A 16,776-nucleotide genomic window follows, 5' to 3' on the forward strand; every position below is an offset into this window, starting at 1 on the left:
AGACCTGAAGCTAACAAATCTTGCAACCTGACTTCTTGTAGATCCTTAGTATTTTATATGAAATAGGATATAATTGTGCTATTTAGATTGCTAAATTAAAAGAGTTTATAATAAGCCCTTCAAAAACGTTCATTTGCTTCATTTCCTGGCATAGATATCTTGGGATCTTAAATTTAAAATTGTGTGATCCGTGAATTTAGAAAAGTTAAAAACATTAAGTTGTGGTGTATTAGTTATATAATGATAATTACCCAATACTACCTGTAAAGTCCTACAACATGCTGTTGGGTATCTCATGAAGCTTGTAAAAATCAAATGCTTTCTGCTTCAAATATAACAAACAATATGCTGTATAACTGTGTCTTTAGCCTTAATCTCACAAAGCTGCTCAATTGATTAACAGATAGTCAGTATACTTCCTTGTTTTCTCATTAGCTGGATACTTTTACTTATTAAGCATGCTTGGGTTTTGTCTTCCAGCAATATCCAGACTATTATGCAATAATTAAGGAGCCTATAGACCTCAAGACCATTGCCCAGAGGATACAGGTATGAAGGTGACCATATGTAAAAATAACATCATTTAGGGCAGATTGGCCTGTGGTCATTTTTTAGGGCCTTTTAGAAAAACAGAGAAGCAGGTATCTCTGTAAGGAGTTACTAGCAATATAATGTAAATAAATTAGAGATGTTACTGAGTATAGCGTTGGAGGAGTAAACACCGCGTCCCTTTTGCATTTTTTTCTGTAGGAAGGAAAGGAAAATTTTCATTGGCATAGTAAATCTTGACCTTAGGACAAAAATTAAAGTGCATTGGTCATCGCCATTTCTGATTGTGAAAGGTACATTGGGAACAAAAGCTTTGTTGTTTATTTTTATTTGCTTTCAAATAGTTTTAGTATATCTCAGAGTAAAAGTTACCTACAACAGACATTAAGAGTGTAAGGTTAGTGAAAATAGAGACTTTGTTCTCTTTGAGTGCCCCCCTCCCTGTGTCTCCAGCAGTGATAGCAGCAAGTAACACTCACCTAGATAGAATTCCTATGTGTTAGCTAATTAATTCTTATAACACCTCTATGAGGTAGATACTGTTATTATTCCCATTTTAAAGATAAGAAAACTGAAGCACAGGGATGGTAAGTCACTTGCCTGAGTCATCAACTAATGAGAAAAGTTAGGATTTGAATCCAGACAGTCTGGCTCCAAAGTCTATACTCTTTAATGAATTAGTATTCATGAAGCATTTAGAACAGTGGTTGGCACAGTAAACACTATATGTTTGCTAAATAAAACAACTTTTACCTTTTTTGATTTCTTAAAAAGTATAAGTTGTTTTTATGAGAATAGTGTAGCTCTGGTTTTGTTACCTATCTCAAAAACTGTTTTGTAAGTGGACCATAGTAATAGTTTATAAAAGAGAAGATGACTTTATATATTGTTCACATGTGTACTTTCCAATGAAGTCTTAGAATATGGTGACAGTTTAAAATTACGTAGAGTTTTTTTTTTTTAAAGTTCATGTTGCTTAAGAGGAACTGCTATATTTTGTTGTTTACTATAGAATGGAAGCTACAAGAGTGTTCATGCAATGGCCAAAGATATAGATCTCCTAGCAAAAAATGCCAAAACTTATAATGAGCCTGGTTCTCAAGTATTCAAGGTCAGTTTTGTTGTTGTTGCTTTCATTGATAAGAGTAGAGACCAATATTTTTGTTCTTGTTTTTTTTTGTGGTACGCGGGCCTCTCACTGTTGTGGCCTCTCCCGTTGCGGAGCACAGGCTCTGGACACGCAGGCTCAGTGGCCATGGCTCACGGGCCCAGCCGCTCCGCGGCATGTGGGATCTTCCCGGACTGGGGCACAAACCCGTTTCCCCTGCATTGGCAGGTGGACTCTCAACCACTGTGCCACCAGGGAAGCCTGAGACCAATATTTTTATATAACAACTTTATTGAGACAAAATTCACATACTATACATTTTACCCAAAGTGTATAATTTAATGGCTTTTAGTATATTCACCAAGTTGTGTAGCCATCACTACAATGAATTAGCAGTCACTCTCCATTTCCTCCCAACCTCCCTAACCTTAGGCAACCACCAGTCTACTTTCTGTCTCTGTGAATTTGCCTATTCTCAACATTTCATGTAAATGGAATTATTCAATTTGTGGTCCTTTGTGACTGGTTTCTTTCACTTAGCATCATGTTTTCAAGGTATTCATTTTGTAGCATGTATTTCTTTTTATTCCCAAATAGTATTCAATTAAATGTATATATCATGTTTCATTTACCCGTTCATCAGTTGCTAGGCATTGGGTTGCTTCCACTTTGGGGCTATTATAAATAATGCTGCTATGAGCATTCATGTATAAGTTTGTTTTTTTTTTTAATAAATTTATTTATTTATTTATTTTTGGCTGTGTTGGGTCTTTGTTGCTGCGCATGGGCTTTCTCTAATTGTGGTGAGCAGGGGCTACTCTTCATTGTGGTGCGCGGGCTTCTCATTGTGGTGGCTTCTCTTGTTGCAGAGCACGGGCTCTACGCACGCGGGCTTCAGTAGTTGTGGCTTGCAGGCTCCAGTAGTTGTGGCTCGCGGGCTCTAGAGCACAGGCTCAGTGGTTGTGGCGCATGGGCTTAGTTGCTCCGCGGCATGTGGGATCTTCCTGGACCAGGGCTTGAACCCGTGTCCCCTGCATTAGCAGGTGGATTCTCCACCAGTGTGCCACCAGGGAAGCCCAGTGTATAAGTTTTTATGCAGACATATATTTTTATTTTTCTTGAATACATACCTAGGAATGGAATTGCTGGGCCACATGGTAACTATATTTTTAATTTTTTTGAGGAACCACCAAATTGTTGTGTTTTTGGTTTTTTTGTTTGTTTTGTTTTGTTTTGGCTGCATTGGATCTTCGTTGCTGCACTCAGGCTTTCTCCAGTTGTGGCAAGTGGGGGCTACTCTTCATTGCAGTGTGTGGGCTTCTCTTGTTGTGGAGCATGGGCTCTAGGCACGTGGGCTTCAGTAGTTGAGGCATGCAGGCTCAGTAGTTGCGGCACGTGGGCTCTAGGGTGCGTGGGCTCAGTAGTTGTGGCTCACGGGGTCTAGAGCACAGGCTCAGTAGTTGTGGCGCACGGGCCTAGTTGCTCCGCGGCATGTGGGATCTTCCCAGACCAGGACTCAAACCCGTGTCCCCTGCATTGGCAGGCGGATCCTTAACCACTGCGCCACCAGGGAAGTCGCCACTAAATTGTTTTTCAAGCCACTGCACCAACATTCCCACTAGCAATGTGCAAGTGTAATTTCTCTACATCCTCACCAATGCTTGTTTCTATTTTTGGTTTTATTATAGCTATTCTAGTGGGTATGAAGTACTATCTCATTATGGGTTTTTTTGTTGTTGTTGTTGTTTTGTGGTATGCAGGCCTCTCACTGTTGTGGCCTCTCCCATTGCGGAGCACAGGCTCCGGATGCGCAGGCTCAGCGGCCATGGCTCACGGGCCCAGCCACTCCGCGGCATGTAGGATCCTCCCGGACCGGGGCACGAACCCGTGTCCCCTGCATCAGCAGGCGGACTCTCAACCACTGCGCCACCAGGGAAGCCCCCTCATTATGGTTTTGATTAGCATTTTTTTTTTTTGGCTGTGCCATGCAGCTTGCATGACCTCAGTTCCCCCACCAGGGAATGAACTCAGGCCATGGCAGTAAAAGCCCGGAATCCTAACCACTAGGCCACCAGGGAACTCCCTGATTAGCATTTTCTAATGATTAGTGATGTTGAGTATCTTTTCATGTGCATATTGGCCATTCATATGTCTTCTTTAAAAAAAAAAAAGTCTGTTCAGATCTTCAGCCCATTTTTTAATTGGGTTATCTGTCTTTTAATAAAAAGTTGAGTTGTTAGAGTCCTTTGCATAGTCTGGACATTAGACCAGACATATGATTTACAAGTATTTTCTCCCATTCTATGGATTGTCTTTTCATTTTCGCGATAGTATCCTTTGCTGCACAAAAGTTTTTAATTTTGGGAATTCCCTGGCAGTCCAGTGGTTAGGACACTGTGCTTCCACTGCAGGGGGCACGGGTTTCATCCCTGGTCGGGAAACTTAAGATCCCTCATGCTGAGTGGTGCTGCAAAAAAAAAAAAAAGTCTTTAATTTTAATAAAGTATTTAATTTTGGTTCAGTCCAGTTTGTCTGTTATTTTCTTAGGTTGCTTGTGCTTTTAGTGTCTTATCTAAGAAACCATTACCTAATCCAAGGCTGCAAAGATTTACACCTACGTTTTCTTCTAAGAATTTTATAGTTTAGCTCTTACATTTAGATCTTTGAGCCATTTTGAATTAATTTTTATATACATGAGGTAGGCGTGAGTTAGGAGTCCACATTCCTTTGCCATGGAGTATTCATTTGTCCCAGCGCCTTATGTTGAAAAGACTATTCTTTCCCCATTGAATTGTCTTGGCAACCCTGTTGAAAATCAGTTGACTCTAGATGTGTGGGTTTATTTCTGGATTCTTGGTTCTAATCCATTCATCTGTATGTCTTTCTCTGTGCCAGACAAGGTTTATTTTTGATCCACTTTGTAGTTAAATATTGATGTAGTCCCTGCATTTAAACCCCACTGATATAAAAATCAATCTATGTAGTATAGTACACAAAGTAAAATGACTATTTCATTGCTTTGCAGTTCTCTCCTGGAAGTTTTGTAGTCCTTCTACATAATGAACTGTAATGACAGTTGCTTGTAGAAATTTCTAGAATTAATAATATATCATTGGGAACTTAGCAAAGGATGGTCAGAAAATCTTTTGGGAGTAAAATCATTTAGATTTACAGAATGCTGATTCAGTTTCTTTTGGTAGTTAATTTTAACTTTTATCTTGTATCTTTTTAAGAAACTTTGAGTGGAAATCAGGAATGAAATCCTCGTATTCTTAATCCTTGATAGGACATTTTAATAGTGTAGTACTAATTGTTTGTTGATGCAGTTAAGAATTTTACTTCTTGGTCTGATTAATTTTCCTAAACTAAATTTTGGAGTGAAGGGAAACTTGGATTTGATATATGCTGTTAATGTAAGCAAGTATATTCATCCTAAATTTACATGCCTAATCTTTAATCTTAGAAGTGGACCTTTGTTTCAGTTTTAAGGTTAGTGTACACAGGTAGAGTTCATTGTATTTTCACCCCTGCTTTTCCCTGTTCAGCATTAGGTCTTTGTCTCTTACCTGAATAATTGTGAAAGAGCTAGGTGGCTTTTCAACTTGTATTTAATTATGGAGATGTTTTGGAGGCTTGTGGAAAGGTTAGAGGATGCAGCTTTCTGGATATTGAATGGAAGTCTACTCCAGATGGAAGGAGTGCCGTAGAAAGTGTCCAGTACATGATTGCGGGCATTTTAAACTGCCCGTTTTCTCTATACTTTTTCTAAGCCAAGTAATTTTATCTTAACAGGATGCAAATTCTATTAAGAAAATATTTTACATGAAAAAGGCAGAAATTGAACATCATGAAATGACTAAGTCAAGCCTTCGGATGAGGTAGGTTAAAAAAATGTCTAAAATCCTTGTACCTTTATTATTTGCCAAATTTTCTCAGTATAGTGGAAAGTAAGATGCATGTTGCATTTCAAGATTACATTTACAGTTGATAATGTGATTCTGAAGAGAGTAGTGTTAACTCTTACCCAGTCCCTTCATTGCAGCTGAAGGGCTTTATTTAAAAAGAAACAATTTTTAAGACTTAACACTGCTATATACTTCTATTGCCTTATACAAATACATATATATTATATATCACATTGTGTGTAATGTATATTAAAGATATAACATGTACTATATAAATATATGTACAGGCATACCTTGGAGATACTGCAGGTTCATTTCCAGACTATTGCAATTAAAATGAATATCACACTAAAGTGAGTCACACAATTTTTTGGTTTCCCAGTGCATATAAAAGTTATATGCAAAAAAAAAAAGTTATATGCACAGTATACTGTAGTTAAATGTGCAGTAGCATTAGGTCTAAAAAACCAGTGTATATGCCTTAATTTAAAAACACTTTATTGCTTAAAAATGCTAACCATCGTCTGAGCCTTCAGCAAGTTGTAGTCTTTGTGCTGGTGGAGGGTGTTGCCTCTGTTAATGCTGCTGGCTGGTCAGGGTGGTGGTTGCTGAAGGCTGGGGTGGCTGTGGCGGTTTCCTAAAACAAGACAGCAGTGTCGTTTGCCCCATCAGTTCTCTCTTCTTTTCACTAATGATTTCTCTGTAGCATGCGATGCTGTTTGATGGCATTTTACCCACAGAACTTCTTTCAAAATTGGAGTCAGTCCTCTCAAATCCTGACGCTGCTTTATCAGCTAAGTTTATGTAATATTCTAAATCCTTTGTTGTTGTTTCAACAATCTTCATAGCATCTTCACCAGGAGTAGATTCCGTCTAAAGAAACTACTTTCTCTACTCATCCATATGAAGCAATGTCCTCAACTGTTGAAGTTTTATCATGAGATTGTAGCAGTTCAGTCACATCTTCAGGCTCTATTTCTAATTCTAGTTCTCTTGCGGTTTCCACCCCATCTGTAGTTTAAAGTCTTAAACCCCTCAAAGTCACCCATGAGGGTTGGAACCCACTTTTTCTAAACTTCTGTTAATGTTCGTGTTCTTTCCATGAATCACAGATGTACTTAATGGCATCTGGAATAAATGAATCCTTTCCAGAAAGTTTTCAATTGAATTTGCCCAGATCCATCAGAGGAATCACCGTCTGTGGCAGCTGTAGCCTTACGAAATGTATTTCTTAAATAATAAGACTTGAAAGTTGAAATTACTTCTTGGTCCCCGAGCTACAGAATGGATGTTGTGTCAGCAGACATGAAAACAACACAAATCTCGTGCATCTCCATTAGAGCTCTTGGGTGACCGGGTACATTTTCAGTGAGCAGTACTATTTTCCAGATCTTTCTTTCTGAGCAGTAGGTCTCAACAGCAGGCTTAAAATATTCAGTAAACCATGTTGTAAACAGATGTGCTGTCATCCAGGCTTTGTTGCTCCATTTGTTGAGCACAGGCAGAGTAGATTTAGCATAATTCTTAAGGGCCCTAGGATTTTTCAGAATAGTAAATGAGCACTGGCTTCAGCTTAAAGTCATCAGCTACATTAGCCCTAACAAGAGAGTCAGCCTGTCCTTTGAAACTTTGAAACCAGACATTGACTTCTCTCTAGGTGTGAAAGCCTTGGATGGCATCTTCCATGATAAGTATGTTTCGTCTACACTGAAAATCTGTTGTTTAGTTATAGCTACTTTTATTAATAATCTTAGCTAAATCTTCTGGATAACTTGCTGCAGCTTCTATATCAGTACTTGCTGCTTCACCTTGCACTTTTATAGAGATGACTTCTTTCCTTAAACCTCATGAACCAAACTCTGCTAGCTTCAGACTTTGATTCTGCAGCTTCCTCACCTCTCTGAAGAGAGTTAGGGCCTTGCTCTGGATTAGGCATTGGCTTAAGGGAATGTTGTAGGTGGTTTGACCTTCTATCTAACAGTTTCTTCGTATCAGCAATAAGGCTGTTTTACTGTGTTATCATTCCTGTGTTCACTGGAGTAGCACTTTTAATTTCCTTCAAGAACTTTTCCTTTGCTTTCGTAACTTGGCTAACTGGTGCAAGAGGCCTAGTTTCCAGCCTGTCTCAACTTTCAGCATGCCTTCCTCACTGAGCTTAATCATTTGTAGCTTTTGATTGAAACCGAGAAACATGCAACTCTTCCTTTCCCTTGAATGCTTAGAGGCCAGTGTAGGGTTATTAATTGGCCTAATTTCAGCATTGTTGTGTCCCAGGAAATAGGGAGGCCTGAGGAGAGGGAGAAAGACGAGGGAATAGCTGGTCGGTGGAGCAGTCAGAACACACACAACGTTTATTAAGTTTGCTGTCTCATATGGGTGTGGTTCATGGTACCCCCAAATAATTACAATAATAACAACAGAGATCACTGATCACAGATCACCACAACAAATATAATAATAATGGAAAGGTTTGAGATATTGCAAGAATTACCAAAATGTGACACAGAGCAAATGCTGTTGTAAAAATGGTGCCGAAAGACTTGCTTGATTCAGAGTTGCCACAAACCTTTAATTTGTAAAAAATGCAGTATCTGCGAAGTTTAATAAAGCAAAGCGAGATAAAACAATGTATGCCTGTAATATTACATTTGTATATGATGTATAGTAGTATATATTTATATTTGCAGTAAGAATATTTAGCCAGGTATCAGGAGATCTGAAGTCTCACCCTAGCTTACCTTGTGCTAGGACTGTGACTTTGAACAAGTCTTTTACTTCTGGGATTCCATTTCCTCCTACCTGAAATGGAAAGATTGATTGACTACTTTTGAAGCTTTCTTCTGACCCAGACATTTGCTGTGTTACTAAATCCTATGGTCACTGTGGTGACCATAAGCTGTCTGGGATCAGCCCTGGTTTATGCTTTTCCACAGAGTCCCAGATTTTGGAGCAAAGCCTCCTGCACAGTAGAGACTCAGAAATATTTGTGTTGTTTTGTTTGTTTTTTCTGCCACGCCGTGTGGCATGTGGGATCTTAGTTCCCTGACCAGGGATGGAACCCGGGGTCCCTGCAGTGGAAGCGTGAAGTATTAACCACTGGACCACCAGGGAAGTCCCTGAGTGTTTCTTTTTAAGAAAAGAAAAAGAAAATGGTTGTTTCCTTTTTGTTATTCAGCATTCTGATTTCAGCTGTCAGTTTTCTGAGTTTTTTTTAACCTTGTCTCTGGATAGGACTCCATCAAATTTGGCTGCAGCCAGGCTGACAGGTCCTTCGCACAGTAAAGGCAGCCTTGGTGAAGAGAGAAATCCCACTAACAAGTACTACCGGTGAGAGAGAGTGTGTTTAGTCTGAGAGCTGACCCATGTTTATGAGGATAAGCATGCTAGCATTTTCTTGATGACTATCTTGAAGTAATATTTTTGGGTGTAGTTGGGTTATTATGAGAATTTGTTGTCAGATATCTTACTTAAAAGGTATAGTAGGCCTGACCTCACCTCTGAGAAAACACTTAAGCAGAAGTTGTTTGTCAGGTAGAGTTTAATATTACCAGTAAATCATGAGGTAAAATGCTGAAAGATTTTGTGTTCATAATAGAATTTGTTTTCATTGTAAAATCTGAGCATATTTAACCAGCAATTATGAATGAATCTTTATTTTTCATTAAAAAAGGAGTAGTGCTGCATTTAAGTAAAAAACAAATTGCAAGTAGCCTGCTTTAGGCTTTCTACCACCACTCCCTCTTTTCTAAGAGAAAAAAATTAGTCATCTTGGTTAAGATTGATTGTGGGGAATATAAAAAGTACAAAGTAAATTGAGGAGGCAGTTGAATAGAAACTCTTTCTTTGATGTGAATGCCTTGTTAACAGTCCCTACTTCCTATAAAGTAGCCAAATTATTATAACATCTTTCCCTGCCTTCTAATTGCTTGTTTTTCTTTGTAGTAATAAACGAGCAGTCCAAGGGGGTCGTTTATCAGCAATTACCATGGCACTTCAGTATGGCTCAGAAAGTGAAGAGGATGCTGCTTTAGCTGGTAGGCATTAAGTTGTGACTAGTTAAGTGGCGTCTCAGTGGATCCTTCTGGTTAAGGAAAATTATAGTTATTTTGGTCTGGCCGGGAGTTTGTCTGTTTTTGGAGTACATACCTGTTTTGTTACATTTTAATTGAACTCTTGGTTGGCAAACTTATCGAGAGCTTATTACTGCTTTATTTCGTGTTAAAGCATGTATCAAAGTAAATAAATATTTGTGCAAAATCAATTAGTTTGATAGCCTTAGCAGATTCTGGTTTCAAACCTATGATGATAGTGAGTGCTAGTGACACCATCAGGAAATCCCAGGGAGACATTCACATCATCTTAGATTTCCAGGCTTATATTTTCAGTAGACTATAATTTTTTCTCACCTAGAGCTTATGATTTAAAGATAGCTGTAAATTATGATCAGAGCAGAATTCTCATTTAAACAAGTGAAACAAAGGGCATTGGGCACTAGGAATCCGTGTAGAAGTACACAGTTTGTAAAAAATAACAGCTGTAGAGGTATATTTGATTTCATTGTCTTTCTCCTAAGCGTGATATAATATTTTTTTATTTTACTGTAAATACTTTTTATATGTAGATATACAATTCATTTTATGAAATTACTGTTTTGATTTTATAATCAGGTGTGACACGAGAGATTTTTCTAGCTATGTCTTATTTTCTACTAAGTCTATGGAATTTCCTTTTTTAAAAATATTTATTTATTTATTTTTGGCTGCGTTGGGTCTTTGTTGCTGCGTGTGGGCTTTCTCTAGTTGTGGCGAGTGGGGGCTACTCTTCATTGCGGTGCTCGGACTTCTCATTGCGGTGGCTTCTCTTGTGGAGCACGGGCTCTAGGCGTGTGGGGGCTCAGTAGTTGTGGCTCGTAGGCTGTAGAGTGTAGCCTCAGTAGTTGTGGCGCACAGGCTTAGTTGCTCCACGGCATGTGAGATCTTCCTGGACCAGGGCTCGAACTTGTGTCCCCTGCATTGGCAGGCGGATTCTTAACCACTGTGCCACCAGGGAAGTCCCCAGTCTATAGAATTTCATAATTACTCTAGACTGCTGGAGTACGAATTTAATTTTTTGACACTCATCTACAGAATTAAATTTTTTTAACTTAAATTGGGCCTTATCAAAAATTGAAAGAAAATTTATCTCTTCATTATCTTTGTTTTGTGCTAACTGTAAAAGTGACACATATGTTATGTTTAGGTTTCCTTCTAACATTTGGTTACTTCATTAACCTTATAGTAGTATAACAAATAGAAGGAAGACTATACCACTTACAAAATTCTTAAAAAGCATTTATTGTTCTTTTTTTCCTAATAAATAGTACCTTTGTCACAAGAGGATTCTTAATTTAGTAACCTCAGGTATTAGAAAACAAAGTAGATGCCAACCAACTTTGTATGTAGTAGATTCTTCAGGCTGTTATTCAGAACCTGTTTATCCTTAATTTAGTTGAGGTTTTAATATATTTGGTTTTCTACTTCCTGCTCCTGGAAACAACTTAGGGGGAGGTACAGTGAAAATAGCAAAGAAAGGATAACTCATGATCTTGGAGCAACAAGAAAGAGCTGATGGAAAGAAGGCAAAAGAATTCAAAGTGTGGCCTGGCTTCTTGAGGTGATTTGTTTTAGAGGCAAACCACACTGCATGTCCCTAAGCGGGTGGAGAAGGAGGTGGAGAAGAGCACCCATCCACAGTCACTATAAGAAGAGGAACGAAGTGAGCAATAGAAAAAGAAAAAACAGATAAAGCTTACAGTCTTCTCCCACCAACACAAAATAAGGCAAGAAGGCAAAAGGAAACATAGAAAAAGTGGGATAAATAGAAACAACTCCAAAAATTATATCAGAAATCAGTGTTAGTGGCCTAAATTTTCCAATTAAGACAGTTCCAGATTGTATATTTAAAAAATCAGATTATATGCTAGTTACAAGAGATACATCTTCAATATAAAACTGTGTACTGGAAAGTTGAATGTCAAAGGATGGAAAAAGATATACCTGACAAATAATAACCAAAGGGTAGTTATGTTGATTTCTCTTAAAATGGACTTTCAAACAATGCATTTCCAAAGATAAAATGGATTCACCTCATAATGATAAAAGGTTTATTGTATGAGGAAGATAAATTATAAAAGGGCTCAAAATACATGAAACAAACAGATGGAACTTCTTGGAGAAAGTGAAAACATTGCCCTTAGAGTGGGAGCCTGCTTCTCTCAATTGCTAGATAAACAGCCAAAACAGTGAAGACAGAAGACATGAATACACTTCCTCACAAGTGTATTTGTTCCCTATTGCTGCTAAAACAAAACAAATTACCACAAACTTAACTGGCTTAAGACCACACAAATTTATTCTCTTCAGTTCTGGATGTCAGAAGTCTAAAATCAGGTTGTTGGCAGGCTAGTGTTCCTTCTGGAGGCTTTAGGGGATAATACACTTCCTTGCCTTTTCCAGTTTCTAGAGCTACCTGTATTCCACGGCCCTTTCCTCTCCATTCAGGACGCAGCACTCCAGTCTGCATCTGTCACCCCGTCTCCTTCCTCCTTTGGCCTTCTTGCCTGCCTTTCGTAAAGACCCTTGTGATTATGTTTAGTGCCCAGAGATTAATCCAGGATAATCTCCCACACTCAAAATTCCTCTCAATCATATCTGCAAAGTTTCTTTTGCCATATAAGGTAATATTCACAGGTTCTGTGGATTAGGACATGGTTGCATGTGGGGACCTATCGTTCAGCCTACCACAACAAGATGGTTATAACAGACAAGTATTCTACAATTAGAGAATACATGTTCTTCCCTGGTTCACATGGAATATTACAAAAATTGACCATGTACTTAGCCATGAAACAAATTTCAACAAATTTGAAAGATCGGGTATTATAGAGACCATGTTTCTGAGCACAATGCAGCTATGATAGCAACTAATAATGAAAAGATATTAATTTTTTTTAATAGGTATTTATTTATTTTGGCTGCTCTGGGTCTTAGTTGCAGCACACGGATTTTCGCTACAGCATGCAGGCTCTTAATTGTGGGATGCAGGCTCTTAGTTGTGGCCTGCATGCATGCTAGTTCCCTGACCAGGGGTCGAACCCGGGCCCCTGCATTGGAAGCACAGAGTCTTACCGACTGGACCACCAGGGAAGTCCCAAAGATACAATTTTTAAAAGGAGTAATTATAATAGAAGTTTAATTACTTGAAACTGAACAATAACAATGAAAATAATGTGTATCAAAACAGTGGAGGTGCAGTTACAGTGATACTTCAGAAGGAAATTTACAGGTCTGACTGCTTCTGTTTAGAAAGAAAAGCAGCTGAAAGTCAGTGAACTAATAAGTATCCAACATAAGTAAATAATAAGAAGAGCAGAGATGTTAGAAAAAAGAAGATAAAGAGCAGAAGTTAATTCATTAGAAAGGAAATCTATAATGGAAAAGATCAATAAAGTCCAAGTTTTTCTGTTACAGCAGTTAATAAAATAGGTAAATCTGTAGTGAGATTATCAAGAAACAGAAGGCACAAACAAAAAATATTAGGGGAAAGGGGGAGCATACAGAGAATAAAAAAAGAATGTAAGAACAGCATAATGCAAACAAATTTGAAAATTTAGATGAATGGATAAATTCCTAGAAAATGATAAATGCCTAAAAACTGATTCAAGAATAAAAAGGCTGATTAGTTATATCACCATTAAAGAAATTAAATTACTACTTACAAATATTCCTGCATAGAAAACACCAGGCCAGACATTCAAGGAACAGAATTATACATAAACCCCAGCAGTGAATAAAAAAGAGCTCCCCAATTCATTCTTTTTTTTTTTTTTTTTTTTTTTTTGCGGTACGCAGGCCTCTCACTGTTGTGGCCTCTCCCGTTGCAGAGCACAGGCTCTGGACGCGCAGGCTCAGCGGCCATGGCTCACAGGCCCAGCCACTCCACGGCATGTGGGATCTTCCCAGACCGGGGCACGAACCCGTGTCCCCTGCATCGGCAGGCGGACTCTCAACCACTGCGCCACCAGGGAAGCCCCTCCCAATTCATTCTTTGAATCTGATATAAAACCAAAACTAAACAAAATATAAACACACTGTATCTAGCAGTATATATGAAAGATAATACATGATAACACAATTGGGTTTATTCCAGGAATAAATGTAATGTAATGTAATGTGAATGTAATGTTAGTTCAACATTAGAAAAAAGTATTATTCACTACATTGGTAGATTAAAGGAGCAAAACCGTACTATTGGCTTAGCAAATGCATTTGATTAATGCTTCAGTTCCCATTCATGATAAAAGCTTAGCAAACTAAGAATAGAAGGGGATCTTTCCTAACTTGATACAGGGCACCTCCATTTTCATTGGAGAAGTATTTGTAGCATTCCCCCTACCATAAGAAACAAAGTTAAGAATGTTGTTACCTCTTGGTCAAAGTACTAGCCAGCATACACTGATAACAGTGAAGTTATAAGGATCAGAAAAGAAGGATTTATAAGGATTGCAGTTGATAGATTATTTTTTGAGTTTTCTAGTTAAAAAACTACAGACGGGGCTTCCCTGGTGGCGCAATGGTTGAGAATCTGCCTGCCAATGCAGGGGACACGGGTTCGAGCCCTGGTCTGGGAAGATCCCACATGCCACAGAGCAACTAGACCCGTGAGCCACAACTACTGAGCCTGCGCGTCTGGAGCCTATGCTCCACAACAAGAGAGGCCGCAACAGTGAGAGGCCCACGCACCGCGATGAAGAGTGGCCCCTGCTCGCCGCAACTAGAGAAAGCCCTCGCACAGAAACGAAGACCCAACACAGCCAAAAATAATAAATAAAAATTTAAAAAAATACTACAGATAAATTATTAGAATTAATAAGAATAATAAAATGCTAATGTAAGATTATTATACAGAAATCTACTTCGGACTTCCCTGGTGGTCCAGAGGTTAAGAATCCGTCTCCCAATGTAGGAGACACAGGTTCAATCCCTGGTCCAGGAAGATCCCACATGCTGCAGGGCAACCAAGCCTGTGCGCCACAACTACTGAGCCCGTGCGCCACAACTACCTAGCCCGCATGCTCTAGAGCCCACACGACACAACTACTAAGCCTGCACGCCACAGCTACTGAAGCCCACGTGCTCTGGGGCCCGCGTGCCGCAGCTACTGAACCCGCGTGCTGCAACTGAAGCTCGCGCGCCTAGAGCCCTGCTCCACAAGAGAAGCCACCGCAATGAGAAGCCCGCGCATCGTGATGAAGAGTAGCTCCAGCTCACCGTTACTAGAGAAAAGCCCGCGTGCAGCAACGAAGACCCAGCACAGCCACAAAAAAAAGGAGAGAAAAGAAAAAAAAAATCTTCATTTCCGGAATCAGCCATAAAAAGAAAATGTAATTTTTTAAGAAGATACAGTTTATAGTAGCAATAAAACATATACCTAGGTTTAAATTCAATAAAAGATGTGCAAGAGCTTTATGAAAAGATTCTAGGTAATGGAGTCAGAAAAGACTACATAGTTTCAAATTCTGTCTTCTAGCTCCATGACTTAAATCCAAATCCCTTCTCAACTGCTCTACAGGCTAGCTGACTTTGGCCAGTCATCAGCTCCTCATACCCAGTTTTCTCATTTGGAAAAGAAATGACAATACCTGTTCTGTGTGGTGATGTTAGGATTTCCTGAGGGTGGTGCTTATCAAGCTCTTAATAAATAACTAAGTACTTAATAAGTGATTATCATACTTAACATGGGAACACATAGTGATTTTGGTTATCCTGATCCCTTAAGAAAACATTTTAATCAGGTCGTTATATACTGTTTAAGAGTTCAGAGAAATAAGCAATATATTTTGTATTTCTGTAGAAGTGATTACATGTTTTGTTTTGGTGTTCTTATGATTAGCTTCTACCTGAAAATTTTCTCAATAAAGGAAAACATCATTCCTAAGGGATGCTATAGATCAGTGGGGCAAAGTCAAAGAGACTTAAAGCTAAATCACATCTGTCAGTATCAGCCCCGTCTATATTTATACTATCCTAAGCTACATGCTGTCACTTTAGTTCTGAGATCTGAGAATGGCTACTTGCTCCTTTTCTTGTCCAAGCACACATAAGCAAGGAGTCTCAGAAGATGGCAGAGAAACTATTTTGTAATCTTTTAAAGATGGTATAACTTTTACCATGTAACATTCTATTCTATTTCTGTGTAACATTTCTCTGAGTAAACATAACAATTTTACTAAGCATTACTAACAGCATCTTTATGAAGCCTAGAGACTATTCTTTTAAAACAAGTATTCTCAAACATACAAAACAGTATTCTCAAACATACATATAGCATAATCTGGAAGGTTGTTAAACGAGCTTAAAAAAATGTTTGTTTCTTCCCCTTATAAATATCTTTTTTTTTAACATCTTTATTGGAGTATAATTGCTTTACAGTGTTGTGTTAGTTTCTGCTGTCCCTTATAAATATCTTTTATGTCTTTGTAGCTGCACGTTATGAAGAAGGAGAGTCGGAAGCAGAGAGCATTACTTCATTTATGGATGTTTCAAATCCTTTTTATCAGCTTTACGACACAGTTAGGAGCTGTCGGAATAACCAAGGGCAGCTAATAGCTGAACCTTTTTTCCATTTGCCTTCAAAGAAAAAATACCCTGATTATTATCAGCAAATTAAAATGCCCATATCACTACAACAGATCAGGTAAGATATCTTCTACATTACTCAGTATAAATCTATTTTCTTGTGATTGAGCCTGCACATGTATCTTCCTTTCTAAAATGGATAAAGATAATAAAGGTAAAAATGTTTTTCACATGTCTAAAGTGTGCTTAACTATCACTCTTATGTAAAAATGAGAAATAAATTTGATTAACTACAAATGATGTTCTTTGTACTGCAGTAGAGTCAAGAGGCAAATAAAAGATATCCCAGCTAGGCATTTTTGTGTCAGATTATGAATTATAAAAAGTCATGCAGGGCTTCCCTGGTGGCGCAGTGGTTGAGAGTCTGCCTGCCGATGCAGGGGACACGGATTCGTGCCCCAGTCCAGGAAGATCCCACATGCCACGGAGCGGCTAGGCCCGCGAGCCATGGCCGCTGAGCCTGCGCGTCCGGAGCCTGTGCTCCACAACGGGAGAGGCCACAACAGTGAGAGGCCCGCGTACCACAAAAAAAAAAAAA

General features: G+C 38.7%; 1 protein-coding gene across 19 annotated transcripts in view; it reads left to right on the plus strand.

Moving 5' to 3' along the window:
• PBRM1 (polybromo 1) overlaps positions 1 to 16,776 on the plus strand; it is a 104,196-nt gene that overhangs the window by 20,506 nt on the left and 66,914 nt on the right. For all 19 annotated transcript variants that reach the window (XM_030867377.2, XM_060308934.1, XM_060308941.1 and 16 more), the window contains 6 exons: positions 481 to 549; positions 1,562 to 1,660; positions 5,450 to 5,535; positions 8,794 to 8,889; positions 9,505 to 9,596; positions 16,083 to 16,296. In XM_030867377.2, the coding sequence (XP_030723237.2) occupies positions 481 to 549; positions 1,562 to 1,660; positions 5,450 to 5,535; positions 8,794 to 8,889; positions 9,505 to 9,596; positions 16,083 to 16,296 (656 nt within the window). The remainder of the gene's footprint in view (positions 1 to 480; positions 550 to 1,561; positions 1,661 to 5,449; positions 5,536 to 8,793; positions 8,890 to 9,504; positions 9,597 to 16,082; positions 16,297 to 16,776) is intronic.

The sequence above is a fragment of the Globicephala melas genome, chromosome 11 (assembly GCF_963455315.2).
Source record: "Globicephala melas chromosome 11, mGloMel1.2, whole genome shotgun sequence".
NCBI classification, from domain to species: Eukaryota; Metazoa; Chordata; class Mammalia; order Artiodactyla; family Delphinidae; genus Globicephala; species Globicephala melas.